The sequence below is a fragment of the Globicephala melas genome, chromosome 9 (assembly GCF_963455315.2).
Source record: "Globicephala melas chromosome 9, mGloMel1.2, whole genome shotgun sequence".
NCBI classification, from domain to species: domain Eukaryota; kingdom Metazoa; phylum Chordata; class Mammalia; order Artiodactyla; family Delphinidae; genus Globicephala; species Globicephala melas.
In genome coordinates this window covers 61,191,464-61,218,687 of record NC_083322.1, presented here as the reverse complement: position 1 = coordinate 61,218,687, position 27,224 = coordinate 61,191,464, and the positions used below count along the sequence as shown (strand labels likewise).

The window sequence follows — 27,224 nt, the reverse complement described above, 5'->3', positions numbered from 1 at the left end:
GATGTAAGACATGTTTAACACAGACCTAGAAGAATTAAACAACAAACACCTACAAGAATTAAAGAAAAAACAAACAGAGCTGAACAATACAATAACTGAAATGAAAATACACTAGAAGGAATCAAGAGCAGAAAAACTGAGGCAGCAGAACGGATAAGTGACCTGGAAGACAGAATGGTGGAATTCACTGCTGCAGAACAGAATAAAGAAAAAAGAATGAAATGAAGACAGCCTAAGAGACCTCTGGGACAACATTAAACACAACAACATTCGCATTATAGGGGTCCCAGAAGGCAAAGAGAGAGAGGAAGGACCAGAGAAAATATCTGAAGAGATTATGGTCGAAAACTTTCCTAACATGGGAAAGGAAATAGCCACCCAAGTCCAGAAAGCGCAGAGAGTCCCAGGCAGGATAAACCCAAGGAGAAACACACCAAGACACATAGTAATCAAATTGATAACAATTAAAGACAAAGAAAAATTACTGAAAGCAACAAGGGAAAAATGAGAAATAACATACAAGGGAGCTCCCATAACATTAACCACTGATTTCTCAGCAGAAACTCTACAAGCCATAAGGGAGTGGCATGATATATTTAAAGTGATGAAAAGAAAGAACCTACAACCAAGATTATTCTACCCAGCAAGGATCTCATTCAAATTCCATGGAGAAATCAAAAGCTTCACAGACAAGCAGAAGCTAAGAGAATTCAGCACCACCAAACCAGCTCTACAACAAAGGCTATAGGAACTTCTCTAAGTGAGAAACATAACAGAAGAAAAGGACCTACAAAAACAAACCCATAACAATTAAGAAAATGGTAATAGGAACATACATATCAATAATTACCTTAAACGTGAATGGATTAAATGCTCCAACCAAAAGACACAGGCTCACTAAATGGACACAAAAACAAGACCCATATATATGCGATCTACAATAGACCCACTTCAGACCTAGGGACACATACAGACTGAAAGTGAGGGGATGGAAAAAGATATTCCATGCAAATGGAAATCAAAAGAAACCTGGAGTAGCAATACTCATATCAGATAAAATAGACTTTAAAAGAAAAAATGTAACAAGAGGCAAGGAAGGACACTACATAATGATCAAGGGATCAATCCAAGAAGAAGATATAATAATTATAAATATATATGCAACCAACATAGGTGCACCTCAATACATAAGGCAAAGGCTAACAGCTATAAAAGAGGAAATCGACAGTAACACAATAATAGTGGGGGACTTTGACACCTCACTTACACCAGTGGACAGATCATCCAGACAGAAAATTAACAAGGAAACACAAGCTTTAAATGACACAACAGACCAGATAGATGTAATTCATACTTATAGGACATTCCATCCGAAAACAGCAGATTACACTTTCTTCTCAAGTGCACATGGAAAATTCTCCAGCATAGATCACATCTTGGGTCACAGTGCAAGCCACAGTAAATTTAAGAAAATTGAAATCATATCCAGCATCTTTTCTGACCACAACGCTATGAGATTAGAAATGAATTACAGGGGAAAAAAATGTAAAAAACACGAACACATGGAGGCTAAACAATACATTACTAAATAACCAAGAGATCACTGAAGAAATCAAAGAGGAAATCAAAAATACAATCCCACCTCAAGAATCAAGAAAAATCTCAAATAAACAACCTAACCTTACATCTAAAGCAATCAGAGAAAGAACAAAAAAACGTATGGACACCAAGGGGGGAAAGTGGCGGGGGGCAGTGGTGGTGGTGGTGTGATGAATTGGGCAATTGAGATTGACATATATACACTAATATGTATAAAATGGATAACTAATAAGAACCTGCTGTAAAAAATATAAATTTTAAAAAGTCTGTGTTTGAAAAAAAAAAAAGAACAGTGCAAGAGGGTTCCCTTTCTCCACACCCTCTCCAGCACTTATTGTTTGTAGATTTCTTGATGATGTCCATTCTAAACAGTGTGAGGTGATACCTTCATTGTAGTTTTGATTTGCATTTCTCTAATAATTAGTGATGTTGAGCAGCTTTTCATGTGCTTCTTGGCCATCTGTATGTCTTCTTTGGAGAAATGTTTATTTAGGTCTCCTACCTAGTTTTTAATTGCGCTGTTTATTAATATTGAGCTGCACGAGCTGTTTATATATTGTGGAGATTAATCCTTTGTCCGGTGATTCCTTTGCAAGTATTTTCTCCCATTGTGAGGGTTGTCTTTTCATCTTGTTTATAGTTTCCTTTGCTGTGCAAAAGCTTTAAGTTTCATTAGGTCCCATTTGTTTATTTCTGTTTTTATTTCCATTACTCTATGAGGTGGGTCAAAAAAGATCCTGCTGTGATTTATGTCAAAGAGTGTTCTTCCTATGTTTTCCTCCAAGAGTTTTATATAGTGTCTGGTCTTAGATTTAGGTCTTTAATCCATTTTGAGTTTTGCGGGTTTTTTTAGTTTATTATTTTATTTTATTTATTTATTTTTGGCTGCATTGGGCCTTCGCTGCTGTGTGCGGGCTTTCTCTAGTTGCAGGGAGTGGGGCTACTCTTCATTGTAGTGCACCTGCTTCTCATTGCGGTGGCTTCTCTTGTTGCAGAGCATAGGCTCTAGGCACGCGGCCTTCAGTAGTTGTGGCTCGCGGGCTCTAAAGCGCAGGCTCAGTAGTTGTGGCACACTGGCTTAGCTGCTCCATGGCATGTGGGATCTTCCTGGACCAGGGCTTGAACCCGTGTCCCCTGCATTGGCAGGCAGATGCTTAACCGCTGCACCACCAGGGAAGCCCTTGAGTTTATTTTTGTGTATGGTGTTAGAGGGTGTTCTAATTTCATTCTTTTACACGTAGCTGCCCAGTTTTCCTAGCACCACTTATTGAAGAGCCTGTCTTTTCTCCATTGTATATTCTTGCCTCCTTTGTCAAAGATAAGGTAACCATATGTGCATGGGTTTATCTCTGGGCTTCTAATCCTATTCCATTGATCTATATTTCTGTTTTTGTGCCAGTACCATAGTATCCTGATTACTGTAGCATTCTAGTATAGTTTGAAGTCAGGGAGCATGATTCCTCCAGTTCCGTTTTTTCCCCCTCAAGATTGCTTTGGTTATTCGGGATCTTTTGTGTCTCCATACAAATTTGAAGATTTTTTGTTCTACTTCTGTAAAAAATGCCATTGGCAATTTGATAGGTAATGCACTGAATCTGTAGATTGCTTTGTGTAGTATAGTCATTTTCACAATATTGATTCTTCCAATCCAAGAACATGGTATATCTCTCCATTTGTGTCACCTTTGATTTCTTTTATCAGTGTCTTATAGTTTTCTGAGTACAGGCCTTCTACCTCCTTAGGCAGGTTTATTCCTAGGTGTTTTATTCTTTTTGCTGCAATAGTGAATGGGACTGTTTCCCTAATTTCTCCTTCTGATCTTTCATTGTTAGTGTATAGGAATGCAAGAGATTTCTGTGCATTAATTTTGTAACCTGCAACTTTACTAAATTCATTGATTAGCTTTAGTAGTTTTCTGGTGGCATCTTTAGGATTCTCTATGTATAGTGTCATGTCATCTGCAAACAGTGACAGTTTAACTTCTTCTTTTCCAATTTCTATTCCTTTTATTTCTTTTTCTTCCCTGATTGCCATGGATAGGACTTCCAAAACTATGTTGAATAATAGTGTCGAGAGTGGACATCCTTGTCTTGTTCCTGATCTTAGAGGAAATGCTTTCAGTTTTTCATCATTGAGAATGATGTTTGCTGTGGGTTTGTTGTATATGGCCCTTATTATGTTGAGGTAGTTCCCTCTATGGCCACTTTCTGGAGAGTTTTTATCATAAATGGGTGTTGAATTTGTCAAAAGCTTTTTCTGCATCTATTGAGATGATCATATGGCTTTTATTCTTCAGTTTGTTAATGTGGTGTATCACATTGATTGATTTGCATATATTGAAGAATCCTTGCATCCCTGGGATAACTCCCACTTGATCATGGTGTATGATCCTTTTAATATGTTGTTGGATTCTGTTTCCTAGTATTTTGTTAAGAATCTTTCCATCTATATTCATCAGTGATATTGGTGTGTAATTTTCTTTTCTTGTACTATCTTTGTCTGGTTTTGGTATCAGGGTGATGGTGGCCTCATAGAATGAGTTTGGGAGTGTTCCTTTCTCTGCAATTTTTTGGAAGAGTTTGAGAAGGACGGATGTTAGCTCTTCTCTAAATGTTTGATAGAATTCACCTGTGAAGCCATCTGGTCCTGGACTTTTGTTTGTTGGAAGATTTTTAATCACAGTTTCAATCTCATTGCTTGTTATTAGCCTGTTGATATTTTGTTTCTTCCGGGTTCAGTCTTGGAAGGTTATACCTTTCTAAAAATTTGTCCATTTCTTCCAGGTTGTCCATTTTATTGGCATAGAGTTGCTTGTAGTAGTCTCTTAGGATGCTTTGTATTTGTATTTCTGCAGTGTCTGTTGTAACTTCTTTTTCATTTCTAATTTTATTGATTTGAGTCCTCTCCATCTTTTTCGTGATGATTCTGGCTAATGGTTTATCAATTTTGTTTATCTTCTCAAAGAACCAGCTTTTAGTTTTATTGATCTTTGCTATTCTTTTCTGTTTATTTCTACTCTGATCTTTATGATTTCTTTCCTTCTGCTAACTTTGGGTTTTGTTTGTTCTTCTTTCTCTAGTTCCTTTAGGTGCGAGGTGAGATTATTTACTAGAGATTTTTCTTGTTTCTTTAGGTAGGCTTGTATAGCTATGAACTTCCCTCTTAGAACTGCTTTTGCTGCATCCCATAGGTTTTGGATCGTCGTGTTTTCATTGTCATTTGTCTCTAGGTATTTTTTGATTTCCTCTTTGATTTCTTCAGTGACCTCTTGGTTATTTAGTAACGTATTGTTTAGCCTCCATGTGTTTGTGTTTTTTACGTTTTTTTCCCTGTAATTCATTTCTGATCTCAGAGTGTTGTGGTCAGAAAATATGGTTGATAATGATTTCAATTTTCTTAAATTTACTGAGGCTTGATTTGTGACCCAAGATGTGATGTATCCTGGAGAATGTTCCATGCACACTTGAGAGGAAAGTGTAATCTGCTGTTTTTGGATGGAATGTCCTATAAATATCAATTAAATCTATCTGGTCTATTGTGTCATTTAAAGCTTCTGTTTCCTTATTTATTTTCATTTTGGATGATCTGTCCATTGTGTTACTGTCGATTTCCTCTTTTCTAGCTGTTAGCAGTTGCCTTATGTATTGAGGTGCTCCTATGTTGGGTGCATATATATTTATAATTGTTTTATCTTCTTCTTGGATTGATCCCTTGATCATTATGTAGTATCCTTCTTTGTCTCTTGTAACATTCTTTATTTTAAAGTCTATTTTATCTGATATGAGTATTGCTATTCCAGTGTTGATTTCCATTTGCATGGAATATCTTTTTCTATCCCCTCACTTTGAGTCTGTATGTGTCCCTAGGTCTGAAGTGGGTCCCTTGTAGATGGGATATATATGGGTCTTGTTTTTGTATTCATTCAGCGAGCCTGTGTCTTTTGGTTGGCGCATTTAATCCATTCACATTTAAGGCAATTATTGATATATATGTTCCTGTTACCTTTTTCTTAATTATTTTGGGTTTATTTTTGTAGGTCCTTTTCTTCTCTTGTGTTTCCCACTAAGAGAAGTTCCTTTAGCATTTGTTGTACAGCTGGTTTGGTGGTGCTGAATTCTCTTAGCTTCTGCTTGTCTGTGAAGCTTTTGATTTCTCCATGGAATTTGAATGAGATCCTTGCTGGGTAGAGTAATCTTGTTAGTAGATTCTTCCCTTTCACCACTTTAAATATATCATTCCAGTCCCTTCTGGCTTGTGGAGTTTCTGCTGAGAAATCAGCTGTTAACCTTACGGGAGTTCCCTTGTATGTTATTTGTTGTTTTTCCCTTGTTGCTTTTAATAGTTTTTGGTTGTCTTTAATTTTTGTCAATTTGATTACTATGTGTGTCGGCATGTTTCTCCTTGGGTTTATCTTGCCTGGGAGTTTCTGTGCTTCCTGAACCTGGGTGGCTATTTCCTTTCCCCTGTTAGGGACATTTTTGACTATAATCTCTCAAATATTTTCTCAGGCTCTTTCTCTCTTCTCCTTCTGGGGCCCCTATAATGAGAATGTTGTTGCGTTTAATGTTGTCCCAGAGGTCTCTTAGGCTGTCTTCATTTCTTTTCATTTTTTTTTCTTTATTCTGTTACACGGAAGTGATTTTCACCATTCTGTCTTCCAGGTCAGTTATCTGTTCTTCTCCCTGAGTTATTCTGCTATTGATTCCTTCTAGTGTATTTTTCATTTCAGTTATTCTATTGTTCATCTCTGTTTGTTTGTTCTTTAATTCTTCTAGATCTTTGTTAAACGTTTCTTGCATCTTCTTGATCTTTGCCTTCAATGTTTTTCCGAGGTCCTGTATCATCGTCGCTATCATCATTCTGAATCCTTTTTCTAGAAGGTTGCCTATCTCCACTGCATTTAGTTGGTTTTCTGGTGTTTTATCTTGTTCCTTCATCTGGTACATAGTACTCTGCCTTTTCCTTTTGTCGATCTTTCTGTGAATGTGGTTTTTGTTCCACAGGCTGCAGGACTGTAGTTCTTTTTGCTTCTGCTGTCTGCCCTCTGGTCGCATAGACTCTACCTTTAATCAGTTTTCACAACTGTGACAGCACATTTGATTCTCCTGCTAGCGTTGGAAGGTCGGCTGCAGAGGCAGGGGGCGGCTGTGGCTCACCGCAGGGACAAGGACACTGGCAGCAGAAGTTCTGGGGAGTACTCCTTGGTGTGAACCCCCCCAGAGTCCACCATTCACCCCCACCAAAGTGCCTGTAAGCTCCAGTGGTGGGTCGCCTCAGGCCAAACAACCAAACACTTGATTTCTGTATGTTGATCTTTTTTTCTGCAACCTTGTTAAACTTGTATTAGTTCTAGTAATATATTTATATGTTCCCTATAATTTCTACATATAGGATCATGTATCTGTGAATGAAGGCAGTTTTACCACTTCCTTAACAATCTGGATGTCTTTTATTCATTTTTCTTGCCTGACTAGAACCTCCTGCGCAAGTGAATAGAAGTGGTGACAAGGTGACAGTGGACATCACTATCTTATTTCTTATCTTAGAGGAAAGCATTCTTGCTTTCACCATTGAATATGATATTCTCTGTACGTTTTTCATAAATGCTCTTTAACAGGCAGAGAAAATTCTTTTTTATTCCTGGTTTGTTTAGAGATTTTTATCATGAATGGATGCTGCACTTTGGCAAAAGCTTTCTGTGACTCTACTGAGATAATTATGCAGTTTTGTTTCTTTATTTTATTAATATAGTAGTATTTATTACATTAATTGAATTTTGGATCTTAAAAGAACTTTGCATTTCTGGAACAAGTCGCATTTGCTTTTGGTGTATAATCCTTTATATAAGTTGCTGAATTTGGTTTGCTAATATTTTGTTAAGGATTTTTGCATCTACGTTCAAGAGAGATATTGATCTGAAATGTTAATGTCTTTGCCTGCCTTTGAAATCAGATAACTCTGGACTTATAAAATGAATTGGTAAGTGCTCCCTTCTCTTTTATTTTCTGAAAGAGTTTGTGAATGATTAACATTGTTTCTTCTCTGGATATTTGATAGAATTCACCAAATCCAATCCTGGGATTTTCTTTGTGGGAAGATTTTAAATTCCTCATTCAATTTATTTACTTGTTACAAGTCTGCTCATATTTTCTATTTGTTCTTAAATCAGTCTTGGTAATTTGTTTCTAGTAATTTGTGTCTTGCTGGAATTTTATCCATCTTGGCTTATTTTCTAAATTGATATTGACATAAATTTGATTATAATATTCCATTATAATACTTTTAAGTTATGTAAGGTTGGTAGTAATGTCACCCCTTTCACTGCTGATTTTAGTAATTTGTGTGTTTTTTTTTCTTGGTCAGTCTAGCTAAAGGTTTGTCCACCTTGTTGATCTTCTCAAAGAACCAACTTTTAGTTTTATTGGCTTTTTTCCAGTATTTTTCTGTTTCATTGGTTTTTGCTATATTCTTTATGATTTCCTTCCTCTGCTTGCTTTTGCTCTGCTTTGCTCTTCTTTGTCTGGTTTCTTAAGATGGAAGCTTAAAGTAATGATTTGAGAATTTTCTCTTTTTCTTATATATGCACTTAAGGTATAAGTTTTCCTTGAAGCATTGCTTTACCTGTACACATAAATTCTAAGTTGTCTTTTTGCTTTCATTTATTTAAATATTTAAAATTTCCCTGTGGTACTAGGTAAGTGTTCTTTAATTGACAAATATTTGGGTTTGTTAAAGATTTCTTTCTGTTATATGACTTCAGTCCTGTGTAACCTACTGAGAGTTGTTTTATGGCCCAGTATATAGTCTTACCCAGAAAATGTTTCACACGTGTTTGAAAAGAATATGTATTCTGCAGTCAATGGGTAGAGTTTTCTATGTATGTCAGTTAGGTCAAACGGACTGATGATACTGTTGAACTCCTCTATCTCCTTGCTGATTTCTACCTACTTAGTAGTTCTTTAAAGTATTGAGAGTAAGGTATTGAAATCCCCAATTAGAGAAACTGAATTTCTCCTTCCACAGTTTTGCTTCATGCATTTTGAGACTGTTGTTAGATGTACATACAATTTTTGACTGCTATATCTTCCTGAATGTACTGACCTTTAATCATTATGAAATGTCTCTATTTGTCTTCAGTAATACTTCTTGTCTTAAAGTCTGTTTTGTCTTGATGTTTCCTTATTACTGTCTTCATTGTGTATCTTTCCCCATCTTTTTACTTTCAACCTATTTGTGTCTTGGAATCTAACATGTGTTTCTTACAGACAACGTATAGCTGAGTGTTGCTTTTTTATCCAGTTTGACAATCTTTGCCTTTTGAATATAATGTTCACTCCATTCACATTTAATGTAATTAAATAGATTTATTCCTGCCATTTTGCTATTTTTCTATTTGTCACATCTTTTTTATTTCTGTCTTCTTCCTACACTGCTTTCTTTTGTGATAAATATTTTTTATTGTATCTTTTTAATCCATTTCTGATACTTTTTATTTTCTATTCTTATAGAGTTATTTTGTTAGCAACTGCTGTAGGGATTATAACATGAATTCTAATTTATTATAAGCTACTTCAAAATAATATTTAATTCCAGTAAAAGAGAAACTATATTCCAAAATATGTCTTTTCCCTTGTTTTCTTCTGTGTTGTTATTGTCATATATATTAAATGTATATGTTATAAACCCAACAACAGTGTTATAATTATTGTTTTATATAATCTTAGAAAAATGAGAAAAATCTATCTATAGACTGTTTTATATTTACCCACATATTTGCCAACACTCTTCAATTCTTCCTATTGATTTGAATTAAACTGGAGTCAATACCTTCAGTATTTCTTGTAAGACAGTCTAGTAGCAGGAAAGTCTCTCAATCTTTGTTTATCCAGGAATACTTTATTTCACCTTTATTTTAAAAGGCTGGGTTTTCTGAATATAGAATCCTTGGTTGATATTTTTCTTTTAGCACTTTGAATATGTCATGCTTTATGGTTTCTACTGTTTCTGATGAAAAATACCAGTTGTTAAATGTATTATTGGTCCCCTATGTGTAATGAGTCATTTTCTTCTTCCAGCTTCAAGATTTTCTCTTTCCTTTAGCTTTCAACAGTTTAACTATGATGTGTCTATGTGCAGCTCTGCGTGTTTTCCTACTTGGGGTTTGTTGAGCTTCTTGAATCTATATAGATTGTGTTTCATCAGATCTGGAAAGTTTTCTGCCATTATCTCTTCAAATATTTTTTAACTCCCCTCTCCTCCCCTCAGTCTCCCATTATGTGTATATGTATGAACTTAATGTTTCCCCACAGGCCTCTGAGGCTTGACTTTTCTTCAATCTTTTTCCCTCTGTTCTTTCAGAGTATATAAATTCTCCTGACCTATATTCAAATTCACTGATCCTTCTGCCATCTTAAATCTTCTATCAAACTCATCTAGTGAATTTTTTTTAATTACTATACTTTTTAATGCTACAGTTTCTGTTTGTATATTTTTTATAATAATTACATCTATGTGGAAGTTCTTTATTCATTGCGTCACTGTGGTCCTACTTCCCTTTGATGCTTTAAACATGGTTTTCTTTAGTTCTTTGAACATACTTATAATAGCTGCTTTGATGTTTTAGTCTGCTAAATCCAACATATGGAGACACTTAGATACAGTTTCTATTGACTGTTTTTTTTTCCTTAACTATGGGTCATTCTTTCTTGTTTCTTTGCATATCTCTAAATTTTCTGTTGAATGTTGGACATTTTAGATAATATATTGGAGTAACTCTAGATTCTGATTTTCTCTGAGGGTGGCTGATGGACTGAAAGTCTGTTTTCCCCACCATGTGTGGTTGCTGATATCTCTACTCCATTTTTCCCCCCTCATTTTTCTTTCTATGACTGGCTTTTTAAGACCTTTTTAAGCTGGTCTCCAGTGTCACCTTAGTGTTTAGCCAAAAACTATTCAGAGATTTTACTCAAACATCTCAATCCAGTAAGGCTTCCACTCTCAGGATGTGTGTATATTTGAATGAGGATTTGTGTGTGAAATGAGGAGTGCATTCAAAGTTTGGGCCTTTTAAAAGTTGGCCTCAGATTTTACTACCACTAGGCCTGTTTGATCTCCTTTCCAGATATTCTTAGGCTCCACTAACCAGTGATACGTGGGTGACTGGGCCCACTTGATATTCTGCTGTGCCTGTCTACAGCCTCCAATCAACCTGTGATATGTGGTGAACTTACCAAGCCCCCAAGATTGTCTTACCTCCTAGAACTCTCTATAAAATCCTGCTACTCCATGAGTCTGTTGCTTGTCACAAATTAGACCACAATCTCAGACTAGCAGAGCCATTGGTCCTATTTGTTTGCAGCTAAGATTCTTACCCTGAGTTCAGTACTTTTCATGAATAAAGTTTCTCAATTTATTTGGTTGATTTCCAGAGTGATGAATTTGTTTTGACAGTTTTGTCCAGCTTTATGATTGCTTTGTGAGGGAAGTAATTAAATCTCTCACTCAGTCATGTCAGCCATTCCTTTTTTAATAGTGTATATCATGTATTGCTGTAGTCCAAAGTCAACTATACCTAATCTTGGCTATAACTTTGAGATTGTATTTACCTCTAAGATAAAAGAGCAAATTTACTTTTTATTCAATATTACTCAATATTCTGTGCATAGATATGTACCTATTTTAGACTAGATATATTAGACTCAGCTTCCTTTGTTTTTTGTTGCTGTTGGGAAAAACTGATTTTGCGCATATGTGTTTGTGTGCATAGATAGGAGTTGAGGATTTCTGTACATCAATAATATAAAGAAGTTCCTAAAAATGTAATACAATCACAGGCAAAATCATGCTAATAGACTACTATATCTATTCAGTCCAGACACCACAGTATATGAGAAATACTGATAACCTATAGGATATGCAAATGATACTAAGAGGTATGGATACTATGGCATATGAAATATATTTGAGAGAAATGTCAATGTTTACTCTGGAGGAAAATGACATATTGCAAACCTTTCAAATATTTAAATTAGACTTACTCAATATTGATACAGAGGGCAGAGTCAAAACTTAGGGGTATAATTTTGAGTTCAATATAGTACAAAATAAACTAACAACTTAAGGGGCAACAAACAGAACTGGTTTGGTTTTCTTGCAAAGTGATAAGCTTTTCTCACTGAGAATGACTGTAATAGACTAGATGAATGTTTTCTAAGAAGGAGTGTTTATATAGGAGATGGACTAGATGACCTTCCAACTCTAAGTTTCTGTAATTTTATAAAAGCAAATAAATAAGAATTTAGATGGATAAAAGATAACACTACAGGAAAATAATCAAAAAATATATTAATACATAAAGTTATCATAATTTGGGTTATTCATAAGGGAATGGGTTATAATAACTGTTTCTCAAAGACATGGATTCCACTATACTATCGGGTCTCAAAGGGCAACAATATGCTGGATATCATTAAAAAATTATAAGAAACAGAAAACACTATCCTACCTTTGTAAAAATTGTGATCTATAGTTCTAGTTGCGGTAACTCAAGAGTAAGAAAGCTGAAGTGGGAACAAAATATAACAAATAAACAAGACAAAATTACATAAAATCAGACTTCATTCTGGAAAGGCAAAAGCTGAGTGGGTACATAAGAAATATTTATAAAGAATATGAAGGGCACAAATAATGTAAACTCAGAATTGTTCACCAAAATGTGGAAGGCAACCCTTAAAACTCTGAGAGAGGTAAGTTTATCACAAATATAGGAAGTATCATTATATTCAGGAAATAGTTAAGATAATTTGCTAGGACCAAAGCAGCACACAGACTGAAAACAGAAGTGACTTACCTCTTTTAGTTGATCAGCACTTCCCCATGATGCAGAACGCTGATGTGATCTCTTTTCTGTGCCTTCTTCTACCCAACAGCTAGGTGTCTTTAAAAAAATAAGTAAAATAAAAAATAAAGAATTTTGCCTCTATCCTTAATCTCACAGCAAATCAAACATATTTCAAAATCTTAGCACATACCAATTAAAGGGTTATACTGAATACTAGGATGCCTTAAAAGCTAAGACTTTCATGACCCTGTGAAATGTTTATTATTCTGAATTAGATATGATCAATCTAAGATGTTTCTGAGTAATGTTACTCAAAACATTTGGTTTTTTACATCAACATTAAATTTATCAAATTCAAAGAGAACTGTGAAATATGTATATTGGTGTTTTTAAAGAGAATAGGCAAAATAATTATGAAATGTTATGTTTACTAAAGAGAAGTAAGATTAACAGAACATGCTTAGAAGCAGTGGGGTTACAGATGACCTACATGTCAATATTTAGTTAGGTAAAGGGTTGAATGTACTATATTCTTTCTATACTCAGGAAAGAGTGTGTTAATAATAGTATCCTTTTTTGAAAAACATCAAGCATCTTTATATAAAAATATAAAGTTACTATAAAAATAGAAAAAGTTATTATAAAAATAAACAAGATTAAGCTAAACTGACTATAATTTAAAACAATGCATCTTAAAGAAAACCTCAGCTACATGGCAGAAAACAGAATTGCTTTTACCTAAAACTTCATTTTCAGCGATTTAACCTATGACAGACACTACATCCAAACATAACACAAAACACTAAATGCCAAATAGTAAAATCATTTAGTACTTGTATTAAAAATTTTTAAATATTAAACTACCATCCTTAATATATGAGAAGACTCTTAGTGTAATGCAACTTAGGGAAAGTTAAAACCACTATTTTAAGACAGATATAGGGTAATGATTATCATATATAAATATTGGGTAAGCCAAAAGTTCACTGGGGTTTTTCTGTAACATCTTAGGGAAAAAACCCTAACGAACTTTTTGGCCAACCCAATATAAATATATATTGCTTCAAAAATTATTTTTTATTACATACAGAAAAGTTCATCATTCATATTGAGGCTGCACCTGTGACTTTACATAATACACAACTTATGAAGAAGCCATCAGTTCTATACAATTCAAAATGCTTGTGGACAAAGTTTTAAATAATTACCACCTCTTAAAAGTAATGATGCTGCAAAATAAAACCAGTAACAATTGAATGCTAGTTGAATAAAAATACAAATAAACTGCTTAAACAGTTCAAATACTAAAGTGAAACTATTTAGTCATAATACTGAGTAAAATATTTTATTCACTTGGTAATGGCAAAGATAAGAGGTATTAATATATTAAACTGCTTGCAAATAATTAGTTATTAAATTTTCCTAATCTCAGTCCCAGATAAGAAAAACTACTCTGAAAATAATCCCCCCAAGTAGTCATATCTTTAATAATTTATGCTAAGATTATTCAATTATGACTTTGTTTTAGTCAAACTTTTATTTCGAGAATTTATATCCCTTAATACTTTTACCTTTCTACCAAGCAGAGGCATTGCTCTCATCAAAAATCAAATGATTAAGGATCACAATGTTTAAAACTCAAAAGCATATTCACAGAAAATGAATAAAATTTCTGGCATGTTCCATAATTAACAAAAACATTTATAACACTATTTTCATTTTGTATGGCTCTAACTTTTTCAAAGGAAATTTACATAAACTGTATCTCCAACTTAGAGTTAAATCAGTAGCCACAAAAATTCTGCAAATGCCTTAATACTGCCAAGCACACCAATGGCAAATGAAACTAAATCTGAGGTCTCTCATCTCAGAGTATCTTCTTTCTTCCTATTGTCATTCTTTTTTTAAAATTGAATGTGAAAACCTATTTGATTATTTCAGAATGTAGTATTGGTTATACAAAAGAAATACATAAACACTAACTACAAAAGAATATTTATGTTCCTGAAATCTATCTAGTAAAATATATAGTTTTTTTTTAAAGTACAAAACCACTGGAAAAATCCTTTCAGTCATGTGGCTATAAAATTACATGTATATAAATTGTTTAAGCATATTCATCATAGTTTCAACTTTTCCAAAAAATACTCCCCAAAGAAAATTTTCATTTTAATTGCACATATATACTATTATATTCTAAAGACTGCATTGTCCAAAACAAAAGCTACTAGGCACATGTAATAATTTAAATTTAAATTAATGAAAATAAAACAAAAACTTCGGTTCTTTAATCTCATTAGCACGTTTCAAATACTCAATAACCACATGTGGCTAGAGGCTACCGGCTGCCATATAGAACAGCACAGATACAGCACATTTCCACCACTGCATAAAGTTCTATTGAGAGCAGTGTTTTATACATTTAATCATTAATTTTATTTTATTTATTTTTATTAGTCATCAATTTTATACACATCAATGTATACATGTCAATCCTAATCGCCCAATTCAGCACACCACCATCCCCACTCCACTGTGGTTTTCCCCCCTTGGTGTCCATACGTTTGTTCTCTACATCTGTGTCTCAACTTCTGCCCTGCAAACCGGTTCATCTGTACCAATTTTCTACAAACATGCGTTAATATTGTTATATATATAATATATATAATTAATAATATTATTAATATATTAATAATATTAAAATTATATAAATAATATCAATATTATAATTACACGCTATTATTAATTAATATTAATATTATCATAATTAATAATGTATTCATAATAATAATATATTAATGTATTATATTAATGATATATTTATATATAATATATATTATATAATAATAGTATATATAACGCACATACTGCATTAATATACGGTATTTGTTTTTCTCTTTCTGACTTCACTCTGTATGACAGTCTCTAGATCCATCCACATCTCTACAAATGACTCAATTACGTTCTTTTTTATGGCTGAGTAAAATTCCATTGTATATATGTGCCACAACTTCTTTATCCATTCGTCTGTCGATGGGCATTTAGGTTGCTTCCATGACCTGGCTATTGTAAATAATGCTGCAATGAACATTGGGGTGCATATGTCTTTTTGAATTATGGTTTTCTCTGGGTATACGCCCAGTAGTGGGATTGCTGGATCATATAGTAATTCTATTTTTGGTTTTTTAAGGAACCTCCATACTTTTCTCCATAGTGGCTGTATCAATTTACATTCCCACCAACAGTGCAAGAGGGTTCCCTTTTCTCCACACCCTATCCAGCACTTCTTGTTTGTAGATTTTCTGATGATGCCCATTCTAACTGGTGTGAAGTGATACCTCATTGTAGTTTTGATTTGTATGTCTCTAATAATTAGTGTGTTGAGCAGCTTTTCATGTGCTTCTTGGCCATCTGTATGTCTTCTTTGGAGAAATGTCTATATAGGTCTTCTGCCCATTTTTGGATTGGGTTGTTTGTTTCTTTAATATTGAGCTGCATGAGCTGTTTATATGTTTTGGAGATTAATCCTTGGTCCATTGATTCATTTGTGAATATTTTCTCCCATTCTGAAGGTTGTCTTTTCGTCTTGTTTATGGTTTCCATTGCTGTGCAAAAGCTTTGGAGTTTCATTAGGTCCCATTTGCTTATTTTTGTTTTTATTTCCATTACTCTAGGAGATGGATCAAAAAAGATCTTGCTGTGATTTATGTCAAAGAGTGTTCTTCCTACGTTTTCCTCTAAGAGTTTTATAGTGTCTGGCCTTACATTTAGGTCTTTAATCCATTTTGAGTTTCTTTTTGTGTATGGTGTTAGGGAGTGTTCTAATTTCATTCTTTTACATGTAGCTGTCCAGTTTTCCCAGCACCACTTATTGAAGAGACTGTCTTTTCTCCATTGTATATCTTTGCCTCCTTTGTCATAGATTAGTTGACCATAGGTGCGTGGGTTTATCTCTGGGCTTTCTATCTTGTTCCATTGATCTATGTTTCTGTTTTTGTGCCAGTACCATATTGTCTTGATTACTGTAGCTTTGTAGTATACTCTGAAGTCAGGAAGTCTGATTCCTCCAGCTCCGTTTTTTTCCCTCAAGACTGCTTTGGCTGTTTGGGGTCTTTTGTGTCTCCATACAAATTTTAAGATGATTTGTTCTAGTTCTGTAAAAAATGCCATTGGTAATTTGATAGGGATTGCATTGAATCTGTAGATTGCTTTGGGTAGTATAGTCATATTCACAATATTGATTCTTCCAATCCAAGAACATGGTATATCTCTCCATCTGTTGGTATCATCTTTAATTTTTCATCAGTGTCTTATAATTTTCTGCATAAGGTCTTTTGTTTCTTTAGGTAGGTTTATTCCTAGGTATTTTATTCTTTTTGTTGCAGTGGTAAATGGGAGTGTTTCAATAATTTCTCTTTCAGATTTTTCATCATTAGTGTATAGGAATGCAAAAGATTTCTGTGCATTAATTTTGTATCCTGCAACTTCATCAAATTCATTGATTACCTCTAGCAGTTTCCAGGTGGCATTTTTAGGATTCTCTGTGTATAGTATCATGTCATCTACAAACAGTGACAGTTTTACTTCTTCTTTTCCAATTTGTATTCCTTTTATTTCTTTTTCTTCTCTGATTGCCGTGGCTAGGACTTCCAAAACTATGTTGAATACCAGTGGTGAGAGTGGACATCCTTGTCTCATTCCTGATCTTAGAGGAAATGCTTTCAGTTTTTCACCATTGAGAATGATGTTTGCTGTGGGTTTGTCGTACATGGCCTTTATTATGTTGAGGTAGGTTCCCTCTATGCCTACTTTCTGGAGAGTTTTTATCATAAATGGGTGTTGAATTTTGTCAAAGGCTTTTTCTGCATCTATTGAGATGATCATATGGTTTTTATTCTTCAATTTGTTAATATGGTGTATCACATTGATTTGTGTATATTGAAGAAACCTTGCATCCCTGGAATAACTCCCACTTGATCATGGTGTATGATCCTTTTAATATGTTGTTGGATTCTGTTTCCTAGTATTTTGTTGAGTATTTTTGCATCTATATTCATCAGTGATATTGGTCTGTAATTTTCTTTTTTTGTAGTATCTTTGTCTGGTTTTGGTGTCAGGGTGATGGTGGCCTCACAGAATGAGTTTGGGAGTGTTCCTTCCTCTGCAATTTTTTGGAAGAGTTTGAGAAGGATGGGTGTTAGCTCTTCTCTAAATGTTAGATAGAATTCACCTGTGAAGCCATCTGGTCCTGGACTTTTGTTTGTTGGAAGAGTTTTAATCACAGTTTCAATCTCATTACTTGTTATTAGCCTGTTCATATTTTCTGTTTCTTCCTGGTTCAGTCTTGGAAGGTTATATCTTTCTAAGGATTTGTCCATTTCTTCCAGGTTGTCCATTTTATTGGCATAGAGTTGCTTGTAGTAGTCTCTTAGGATGCTTTGTATTTCTGTGGTGTCTGTTGTAACGTCTCCTTTTTCATTTCTAATTTTATTGATTTGAGTCCTCTCCCTCTTTTTCTTGATGATTCTGGCTAATGGTTTATCAATTTTGTTTATCTTCTCAAAGAACCAGCTTTTAGTTTTATTGATCTTTGCTATTCTTTTCTTTGTTTCTATTTCATTTATTTCTGCTCTGATGTTTATGATTTCTTTCCTTCTGCTAACTTTGGGTTTTGTTTGTTCTCCTTTCTCTAGTTCCTTTAGGTGTAAGGTTAGATTGTTTACTTGAGATTTTTCTTGTTTCTTGAGGTAGGCTTGTATAGCTATAAACTTCCCTCTTAGAACTGCGTTTGCTGCATCCCATAAATTTTGGATCATCGTGTTTTCATTGTCATTTGTCTCTAGGTATTTTTTGATTTCCTCCTTGATTTCTTCATTGATCTCTGGTTATTTAATAACGTATTGTTTAGCCTCCATGTGTTTGTCTTTTTTACGTATTTTTTTCCCTGTAATTCATTTCTAATCTCATAGCGTTGTGGTCAGAAAAGATGCTTGATATGATTTCAGTTTTCTTAAATTTACTGAGGCTTGATTTGTGACCCAAGATGTGATCTATCCTGGAGAATGTTCCGTGCACACTTGAGAAGAAAGTGTAATCTGCTGTTTTTGGATGGAATGTCCTATAAATATCAATTAAATCTATCTGGTCTACTGTGTCGTTTAAAGCTTCTGTTTCCTTATTTAGCTTCATTTTGGATGATCTGTCCATTTGTGTAAGTGAAGTGTTAAAAGTGCCCCACTATTATTATGATACTGTCGATTTCCTCTTTTATAGCTGTTAGCAGTTGCCTTATGTATTGAGGTGCTTCTGTACTGGGTGCATATATATTTATAATTGTTATATCGCCTTTTGGATTGATCCCTTTATCATTATGTAGTGTCTTTCCTTGTCTCTTGTAACATTCTTTATTTTAAAGTCTATTTTATCTGATAGGAGTATAGCTACTCCAGGTTTCTTTTGATTTCCATTTGCATGGAATATCTTTTTCCATCCCCTCACTTTCAGTCTGTGTGTTTCCCTAGGTCTGAAGTGGGTCTCTTGTAGACAGCATATAGATGGGTCTTCTTTTTGTATCCATTCAGCAAGCCTGTGTGTTTTGGTTGGAGCATTTAATCCATTCACGTTTAAGGTAATTATCAATATGTATGTTCCTATGACCATTTTCTTAATTGTTTTGGGTTTGTTTTTGTAGATCCTTTTCTTCTCTTGTGTTTCCCACTTAGAGAAGTTTCTTTAGCATTTGTTGTAGAGCTTGTTTGGTGGTGCTGAATTCTCTTTCCTTTTGCTTGTCTGTAAAGCTTTTGATATCTCCATCGAATCTGAATGAGATCCTTGCTGGTCAGAGTAATCTTGGTTGTAGGTTCTTCCCTGTCATCACTTTAAATATATCATGCCACTCCCTTCTGGTTTGTAGAGTTTCTGCTTAGAAATCAGCTGTTAACCTTATGGGAGTTCCCTTGTATATTAATTGTCATTTTTCCCTTGCTGCTTTCAATAATTTTTGTTTGTCTTTAATTTTTGTGCATTTGATTACTATGTGTGTGTGCATGTTTCTCCTTGTGTTTATCCTGTATGGGACTCTCTGCGCTTCCTGGCCTTGGGTGGCTATTTCCTTTCCCATGTTAGGGATATTTTCGACTATAATGTCTTCAAATATTTTCTCTGGTCCTTTCTCTCTCTCTTCTCCTTCTGGGACCCATATAATGCAAATGTTGTTGTGTTTAATGTTGTCCCAGAGCTCTCTTGGTTGCCTTCATTTCTTTTCATTCTTTTTTCTTATCTTTTCATTCTTTTTTCTTATTCTGTTCCGCAGTAGTGAGTTCCACCATTCTGTATTCCAGGTCACTTATCCATTCTTCTGCCTCAGTTATTCTGCTATTGACTCCTTCTAGTGTAGTTTTCATTTCAGTTATTGTATTGTTCATCTGTTTGTTTGTTCTTTAATTCTCCTAGGTCTTTGTTAAACATTTCTTGCATCTTCTGGATTTTTGCCTCCATTGTGTTTCCGAGGTGCTGGATCATCTTCACTACCATTATTCTGAATTCTTTTTCTGGAAGGTTGCCTATCTCCACTTCATTTTGTTGTTTTCCTGGGGTTTTATCTTGTTCCCTCATCTGGTACATAGCCCTCTGCCTTTTCATCTTGTCTATCTTGCTGTGAATGTGGTTTTTGTTCCACAGGCTGCAGGATTGTAGTTCTTATTGCTTCTGCTGTCTGCCCTCTGGTGGATGAGGCTATCTAAGAGGTTGATCTAATCATTGATTTTAAACAAATTATTTTAGTCAAAGCAATACCAAAGATGGCTACTTGGTCTTCAAATCTATTTAATGCTCAAGCTTGTGAAGTCACAGAGGATGAATTAATTTGTATCCAGTTTGTTAAATCTGAGTATTTGAGAAATGTTTTACCATTTAAATTAGGAAAACACCACCACAAAGTAGCAAAAGTTCTTTGCTTTCATATCAGCAAGTGATTCCTTCCAACTGGCCTGTTATTCCCTCCATTAATCTAGAGCAGAATTTTATGAGTGGTGCTACTTATAACACTGTTCCTGGGTATTAGTAAAAAATATATGAAAAAGAATTCCATGGTCAAATAAATTTGGAAAATATTACATTCTGTACTCCTTTACTCAATGTACAATGCAATTAGCATTTCAAAACTCAAATATACAAATACATAGATACTTTTTTAAAAACCTGCTTTACTTTTTCTTACTGATATGACCCCAGAACACTCATTTTATGTGTATTAACATCCTCCACAGACAGCTTGGAAAGAAGTATAATCTTCAGTAATTGGTATTATATAAAATATCTTACTCTTCGGCCACCATACTTAGCGGGATTCTCCCTTTTTAGCTGCCTCCATTTAAACTACCAGGGAATAGAAAATGAACCTTTCATACACTTGAGTAATGCAGAACCAAAGTCTATCTCTAAGACTGCTGACAAAAAGGTGTTTGGCTAAAAAAAGTCCCCTCTATATGAAAATGATACCTACAGGTGGAAGAAGCCATTTTTAAATTTTCACCTCTCAGAATCATCCAAAGTCCAGCCCATGAAGCTTCTTCTCCAACCCCCAGGCCCATCCTCCTAGCTCTGGTTTCCTGGGTGACGAATGCTTCTTCTCTGAGTGATATAAACAGAAAACAGTCCTACTGCACAGGACTACACACTTGTTTTTACGACTATTTTTAAATAGAGCAGTTTTTGGTTCATAGCCAAACTGAGAGGACATTACAGAGATTTCCCATATACCCCTCACCCCGACACATGCACAGCCATCCCCCACCAGAGTGGTACGTTTGTTACAACTGATGAACCTACACTACACATCATTATCACCGGAGTCCATAGTTTACATTAGGGTTCACTCTTGGTGTTGTGCATTCTGTGTACCATACATAGTATTTTCACTGACATAAAAATTGTCTGTGCTCTGCTTATTCATTCCTCACCATCTCCAAACCCCTGACAAGCACTGATCTTTTTACTCTTTCCATAGTTTTGCCTTTTCCAGAATGTCAGGTAGTTGGAACCATACAGTAGGTTGCCTTTTCAGAGTCCCTTCTTTCACTTAGTAATATATATTTAAGGTCCCTCCATGTCTTCTTAGTGCTGAATAATATACTGCTGTCTGGATGTACCACACTTTATTCATCCATTCACCTATTGAAGGACATCTTGCTTGCTTGCAAGTTTGGCAATTATGAATAAAGCTGCTATACATATTTGTATGCAGGGTTTTGTGTGAACATAAGTTTTCAACTCCTTTGGGTAAGTACCAAGGAACATGAATGCTGGACTGTAAGGTAAGAGTACGTTTAGTTTTGTAAGAAACTGCCAAACCGTCTTCCAAAGTGGCAGTACCACTTCCTATTCCCACCAGCAACATACAACAGTTCCTGTTGCTCTGCATTCTGGTCAGCATCTGGTATTGCCAGTGTACTGGATTTTGGCCATTCTAACAGATGTATAGAGGTATCTCGTTTTAACTGGCATTTCCCTGATGACATATAACGTGGAATATCTTTTCATATGCTTGTTTGCTATGCGTATATCGTCTTTAGTGAGGTGCCTGTTAGGAAGTCTTTGGCCCATTTTTTAATCAGGTTGTTTGTTTTCTTATAGTTGAATTTTAAGAGTTGTTTGCATATTTTGTTTACATATTTTACATCCTTTATCAGATCTGAACAATGGGTGCTTTTGTTATTTATATCTTTATTCACAGACTAGCAAGGGCAAATATGCTTTCCTGTTTTATCAATTTCAGAACAGGTCAAACTAACCCCCAGCAAGAAAATATTCTTTTTCAACATGCAAGAGCCTAGAGTCAGTTCCAAAAAAACCCACAAAACAAAAAAACTAATCACGTCACAAAATTCTCTTAATCTTTTATAAAACTTACTTAAATCCTATGTAAAGCTTTAAAATCTGTTTTTTGTATGGTTCACCCTTAGCCTTGAAATTTATTATAGTTTATAATCTATTACGGAAATATGATTACTGACTGCTAATTATTTTACTGTACTTACATAGATGATCCTTAATATTAAGGTACTGATAAAGCTGGCAAGAAATGAAACAGAATTACTTGAAAAATCAATGATCATTAAATTAATAATTAAGATTAGAGTCTGATTTTAAGTTACAGAAACGTTTTAAAAATAGATAATGACAAACCCTTCACTGTTTACAACTATGTCTTTTAGAGTTTACAACTATGTCTTTTAGAGTTTACAACTATGGCTTTTAGAAATTTGATTTTCTTTTGACTAATAAATTTTTTTTAACTTTTTAAAAACTTTTAACTTAAAAGATCGTCTTGAAAAGACTATCCTGATTAAAAAGGAGCACAAAAAACTGGGATTCTTTTTTTTTTTTTTTTAAGACTTTGATGTGGACCATTTTTTTTTTAAAGTCTTTATTGAATTTGTTACAGTATTGCTCCTGTTTTATGTTTTGGTTTTTTGGCCCTGAGGCATGTGGGATCTTAGCTCCCCGACCAGGGATCAAACCAACACCCCCTGCATTGTAAGGCAAAGTCTTAACCACTGGACTGCCAGGGAACTCCCTGTGATTCTAATATTATGCTTTGCTTTTCTGGTAACAGTATATAAGTATATATAGTTTTATAACCAGATATAAATAGCCTCTTCACTAGTTAACAAGGAGTAAAGAAAAGGAAGAGTTCCGCTGAAAAAAGCTTTAGGAATTCAGTGATAGCAGTTACACACTCAAAGTTTTTCATCATGCTCCAGCTATATACTAACTTATGTGCTCATTTTGTTAGATCACTTTCAAAGTGCAGTCCCTGGAGGAGCAGCATCAGCATCATCTGAGAACAAGTTAGAAATGCAAATTCTCAGGCTCAATAGCAGAATTACCAAATCTGGAATTCTTAGATAAAGCCCAGCAATCTGTGTTCTAAGAAGCCGACCATATACTCACTCATTTTTCTTATAGGCTAATAACCATTTACAAGTATAATATCAATTTTCATATAATTACATCTTTGGAAATTAACATAAACTAATGTAAATGTTGTTTGGAGCCACGTAGAAAGTTATATTGCTAGAGAGAAGTTTCTCTTTACCAAGGAACATTAAACAGTAGTCTCCAGCAAGGACTAAGATATACCTGAATATTTAAGTAAAATTTATAAAATCCATGTCTATTTGGGCCTCAAAAGTGTTCAACACACAACTGAATGGAAGTCTATGAAGTAATGGTTTGTGATTTTCTAGATTATTAATGAGGGAGCTTATTCAGAAGAGTTAAGAAGCTATATTTCTGTTTCCAGATCTCAAGGTGAGGGGGAGGGAGGGTGTTGGTGGTAAATCTCTGGATTGCAATTTTTAAAAATAAGAAATACCACAGAAATCAACTATTGAATCTGTGCTAGACATGATAAAAGTATTTGCCTTACTCTATAAGAAATGTTAATTTGAGAAAAAGCAATCATAAATGTGCCCCAAATCTTAAGAATATTCATAGTAAATCTATTTCTAAGAATTAACCTAAGATGTACACCAAGAGAAGCACTGGAAATAAATGTCTATTAATAGAGAACAGAAAAGTTGTGGCACATTCTTATAATACAAAAAACCACACTACATGGACTGTAATCCCACTTTAGTAAGTAAGTACACACAAAGAGAAAAATACTTTAAAGAGATACTTCAAAATATAAATGGTGGTAAGAATTCTAGATAATTCTACAGTAAATCCTTTTTTTTTTTCCAGCTGAGAAAAATCAAGATTTAAAAAAAGACTTAAAGTCATGTTTAGGAATACTTAATGGCATGAGTAAATGTTATGATTTATTAAAATCATACAAAATAAATAATAAAATCTTATTTACTACCTGCAGTATCATCTGAACTCTTTTTAAAATGGTCTGTAGTTTTTAAATTTTTATTTTTTAAATGCAAATAATCAAAATATAAGAGGATATGCATCAAAATGTTAAAAATGGCTGTCTGGATATTAGAATTATAAGCAACTTATTTTGAGATTTTTGGTATTTTCCAAATCTTCTGCAGTGACTCCTGTTTCAAATTTAGAAGCAGGATTTTAAAAAAATGAGAAAGATAGCTATGTAATAGAATCAGTAAGTGGGGATGTATATCTACTCTGAGAAAGCCCAACATAGAATTACAAAAATTCTAACTTTAGATGCAAACCTCAAATCTATCTTGGAAGACAGGTTACATGTAAGTTAAGATGTTAGTATACATCACATAAAATATTTTTCCCTAGTCAGTGTTTCCTTTGACTAGGGGTTGGGGTTCTCTCACAACTGCAAATGCCTGTATGTAGTTTATCACTGGCTATGGGAATGGAATTGGAGACTTTAGAAAAGCTGAAATATTTAAATGTTTAGAGTAACTGAAAACTGAAGGTAATTGAAATATCCAACACCTAGAAATATTAGTGGAAAGTTATTGATGAGAATATTGACAGGAAATTATAATTCAGTTTGGATATGTCTTTCATGTTGTACTTTAATTCTATGGAGGAAAAAATATCTATAAAAATGTTTTCCTGAAAAAGTTAAACAGAGAGCTACCATATGATCCAGCAATTCCTAGAGAAATGAAAACATATGTAAACACAAAAACTTGTGTGCAAAGGTTCACAGAAATTCACCAACTCATGAATGTACAAATAAACTGTAGTATGTCCATACCATGAAATATTATTTGGCATTACAAAGGAATGAAGTACTGATACCATGCTACCACATGGATGAAACTTAAAAATACTATACTAAATGAAAAAGGCAGAAACCAAAGGCTACAAATTGTATGAGTCCATTGATATGAAATGTTCAGAAAATGCAAATGTAGAGCGGCAGACAGTAGACTACTGACTGGGTGCCTATGGCTGAGGAAAAGAAGACTGGGGGGAAATAGTGAGTGACTGCTAATGGTTTCTTTTCGTAAAAACAGAAATATTCTAAAATTGATTATGGCATTGGTTGCACAATTATATTAAGAACCATGAATTCTACACTCTAAATAGATGAACTGTATGCTATATAAGTTATATCTCAATAAAACTGTTATTAAAAATATTTATGCCAAAGAGGAAATTACAAATCAATCTCATTTTTCAATTTAAAAAAAGCCATGTATTGCTGAACCTGAAAGTCCCAAGCATTGTTTGTATTTTCTAAAAATAATTGGTATTTTCTGTCATGCTTTTCTTGCCAAGTTTCAAATCACACAGCAGCACTAGTCGAGTAATATAACAGAAAAGAGTAGGAGGCACTGTACATTAATAATCTACCTAGTCAGGTTTCTCAAGTCATTGTGAGAACATTTAACAAAGGAACTAATGTAACATAAAATAAACTGTATATCAGAAATACTATTCTCTGGCTTCTTACAGAAACAGTTATTAAATTGACTCTTGACAGTTTCTGCTTTAACCAAAAGGAGATGGTACTATGAGGAATTAAAAGTATAAACAATATTTCAATTTATTATTCAGTATTTACACTTAATAATACCCATTCTGACAAGTTCTCTCACTATTATTGTGGATAAATTTAAAACCAAATGATGAGATCTAATTTTCAGTTTTTAGAGAGCATTAAAACATATTCATTATTTTGTGCTATAATTTTTAAAATTACAATTTGCTTTGGTGACTGTGTTTCAGAAAACTGATTCCACTAGTAAAAAAAAATGAGAGCAATTTTACTTTTTCAAAAGTGATATTTCCAAACACTTAAAAAAAATACATTTAACAATTGCACTGGATTATAGCTGCCTCAGTATTATCCAATAAATTACTTTTTATTGTTTCTTAATAGCTTTTAATGTTTCTTTAATCTCTCACACCTGACAGAAAATCAGCAACATAGGTGACTACTAGATATCTACCAAAAATGTTTCCATACCATTCCGAAGTCATAAAAACCAATAGTGTTCAACTGATGATAGCATAAATATCATCAATGGGATACCTAAGTAATGAGAAAGGGAGTGGGAGTTTCTGTATCAATATAAGTCCACTGTCCCATACATGGACCTATAAATCTAAAGTACCATTTCTTACTTGTAAGAATGTACAGTGGAAAACAATAGCTACTTCTGACTGAATGAACCCTGACCCACCAGAAATTGTTTAACCGTGTTTCAGAGCCCTCTCATGCCCTGGAGTTAGTTGCATCATTTCTATGCCATTTCTTACCAATCCAGATTTAATGTTCATAATTGCATAATCAATTATTGATACCAGTAATACTGTCCACTCAATTCAGTATTATTATATTTAAGCCTGCTGACAGTAAAATACTATAGACTCCAATACAAAGCAGGTAACATTTTTCAACATCTACTATGTCCTATTTACTGTGCTAGAAGCTTACTATGTGATCCTCATTTTACTAGGTACTAGTGTTATCTCCCAAAAGCTTTAAGAATGTCAACAGCACAAAAAAGCTGTTTTCACTTGGTTTATACTAATGTTTCCTACCAATATGATGTATTCTATGCCAATCATTTATTAAAAAATTTATACCAAGTTACTGACAACTTGAAAGGCATACCGCTTTCTCATACTGCACCCATCCTTAACTATGATCTGATTCTGACTCTTAAAGCTTAATGTCTCTAATAAATGTCTTTCTAAATAAATGCTGTTTATTATTATCACAGGATTTTTGATAGAAAATTGATGGATTTTAAGATATAAAAGGTTGAGAACCAATGTACCAGACAACAAAGTTCAAGAAGATAGTGTGAGAGGGTTGTTCCAAATAAATACAACC

The 27,224-nt window shown here is 34.0% G+C and overlaps 1 protein-coding gene across 3 annotated transcripts in view; it reads right to left on the bottom strand.

Annotated features, from left to right (window-relative positions):
• Positions 1-27,224, bottom strand: part of GLCCI1 (glucocorticoid induced 1) — a 118,154-nt gene that overhangs the window by 42,910 nt on the left and 48,020 nt on the right. For all 3 annotated transcript variants that reach the window (XM_030857218.2, XM_030857216.2, XM_030857217.2), the window contains exon 3: positions 12,449-12,535. In XM_030857218.2, the coding sequence (XP_030713078.1) occupies positions 12,449-12,535 (87 nt within the window). The remainder of the gene's footprint in view (positions 1-12,448; positions 12,536-27,224) is intronic.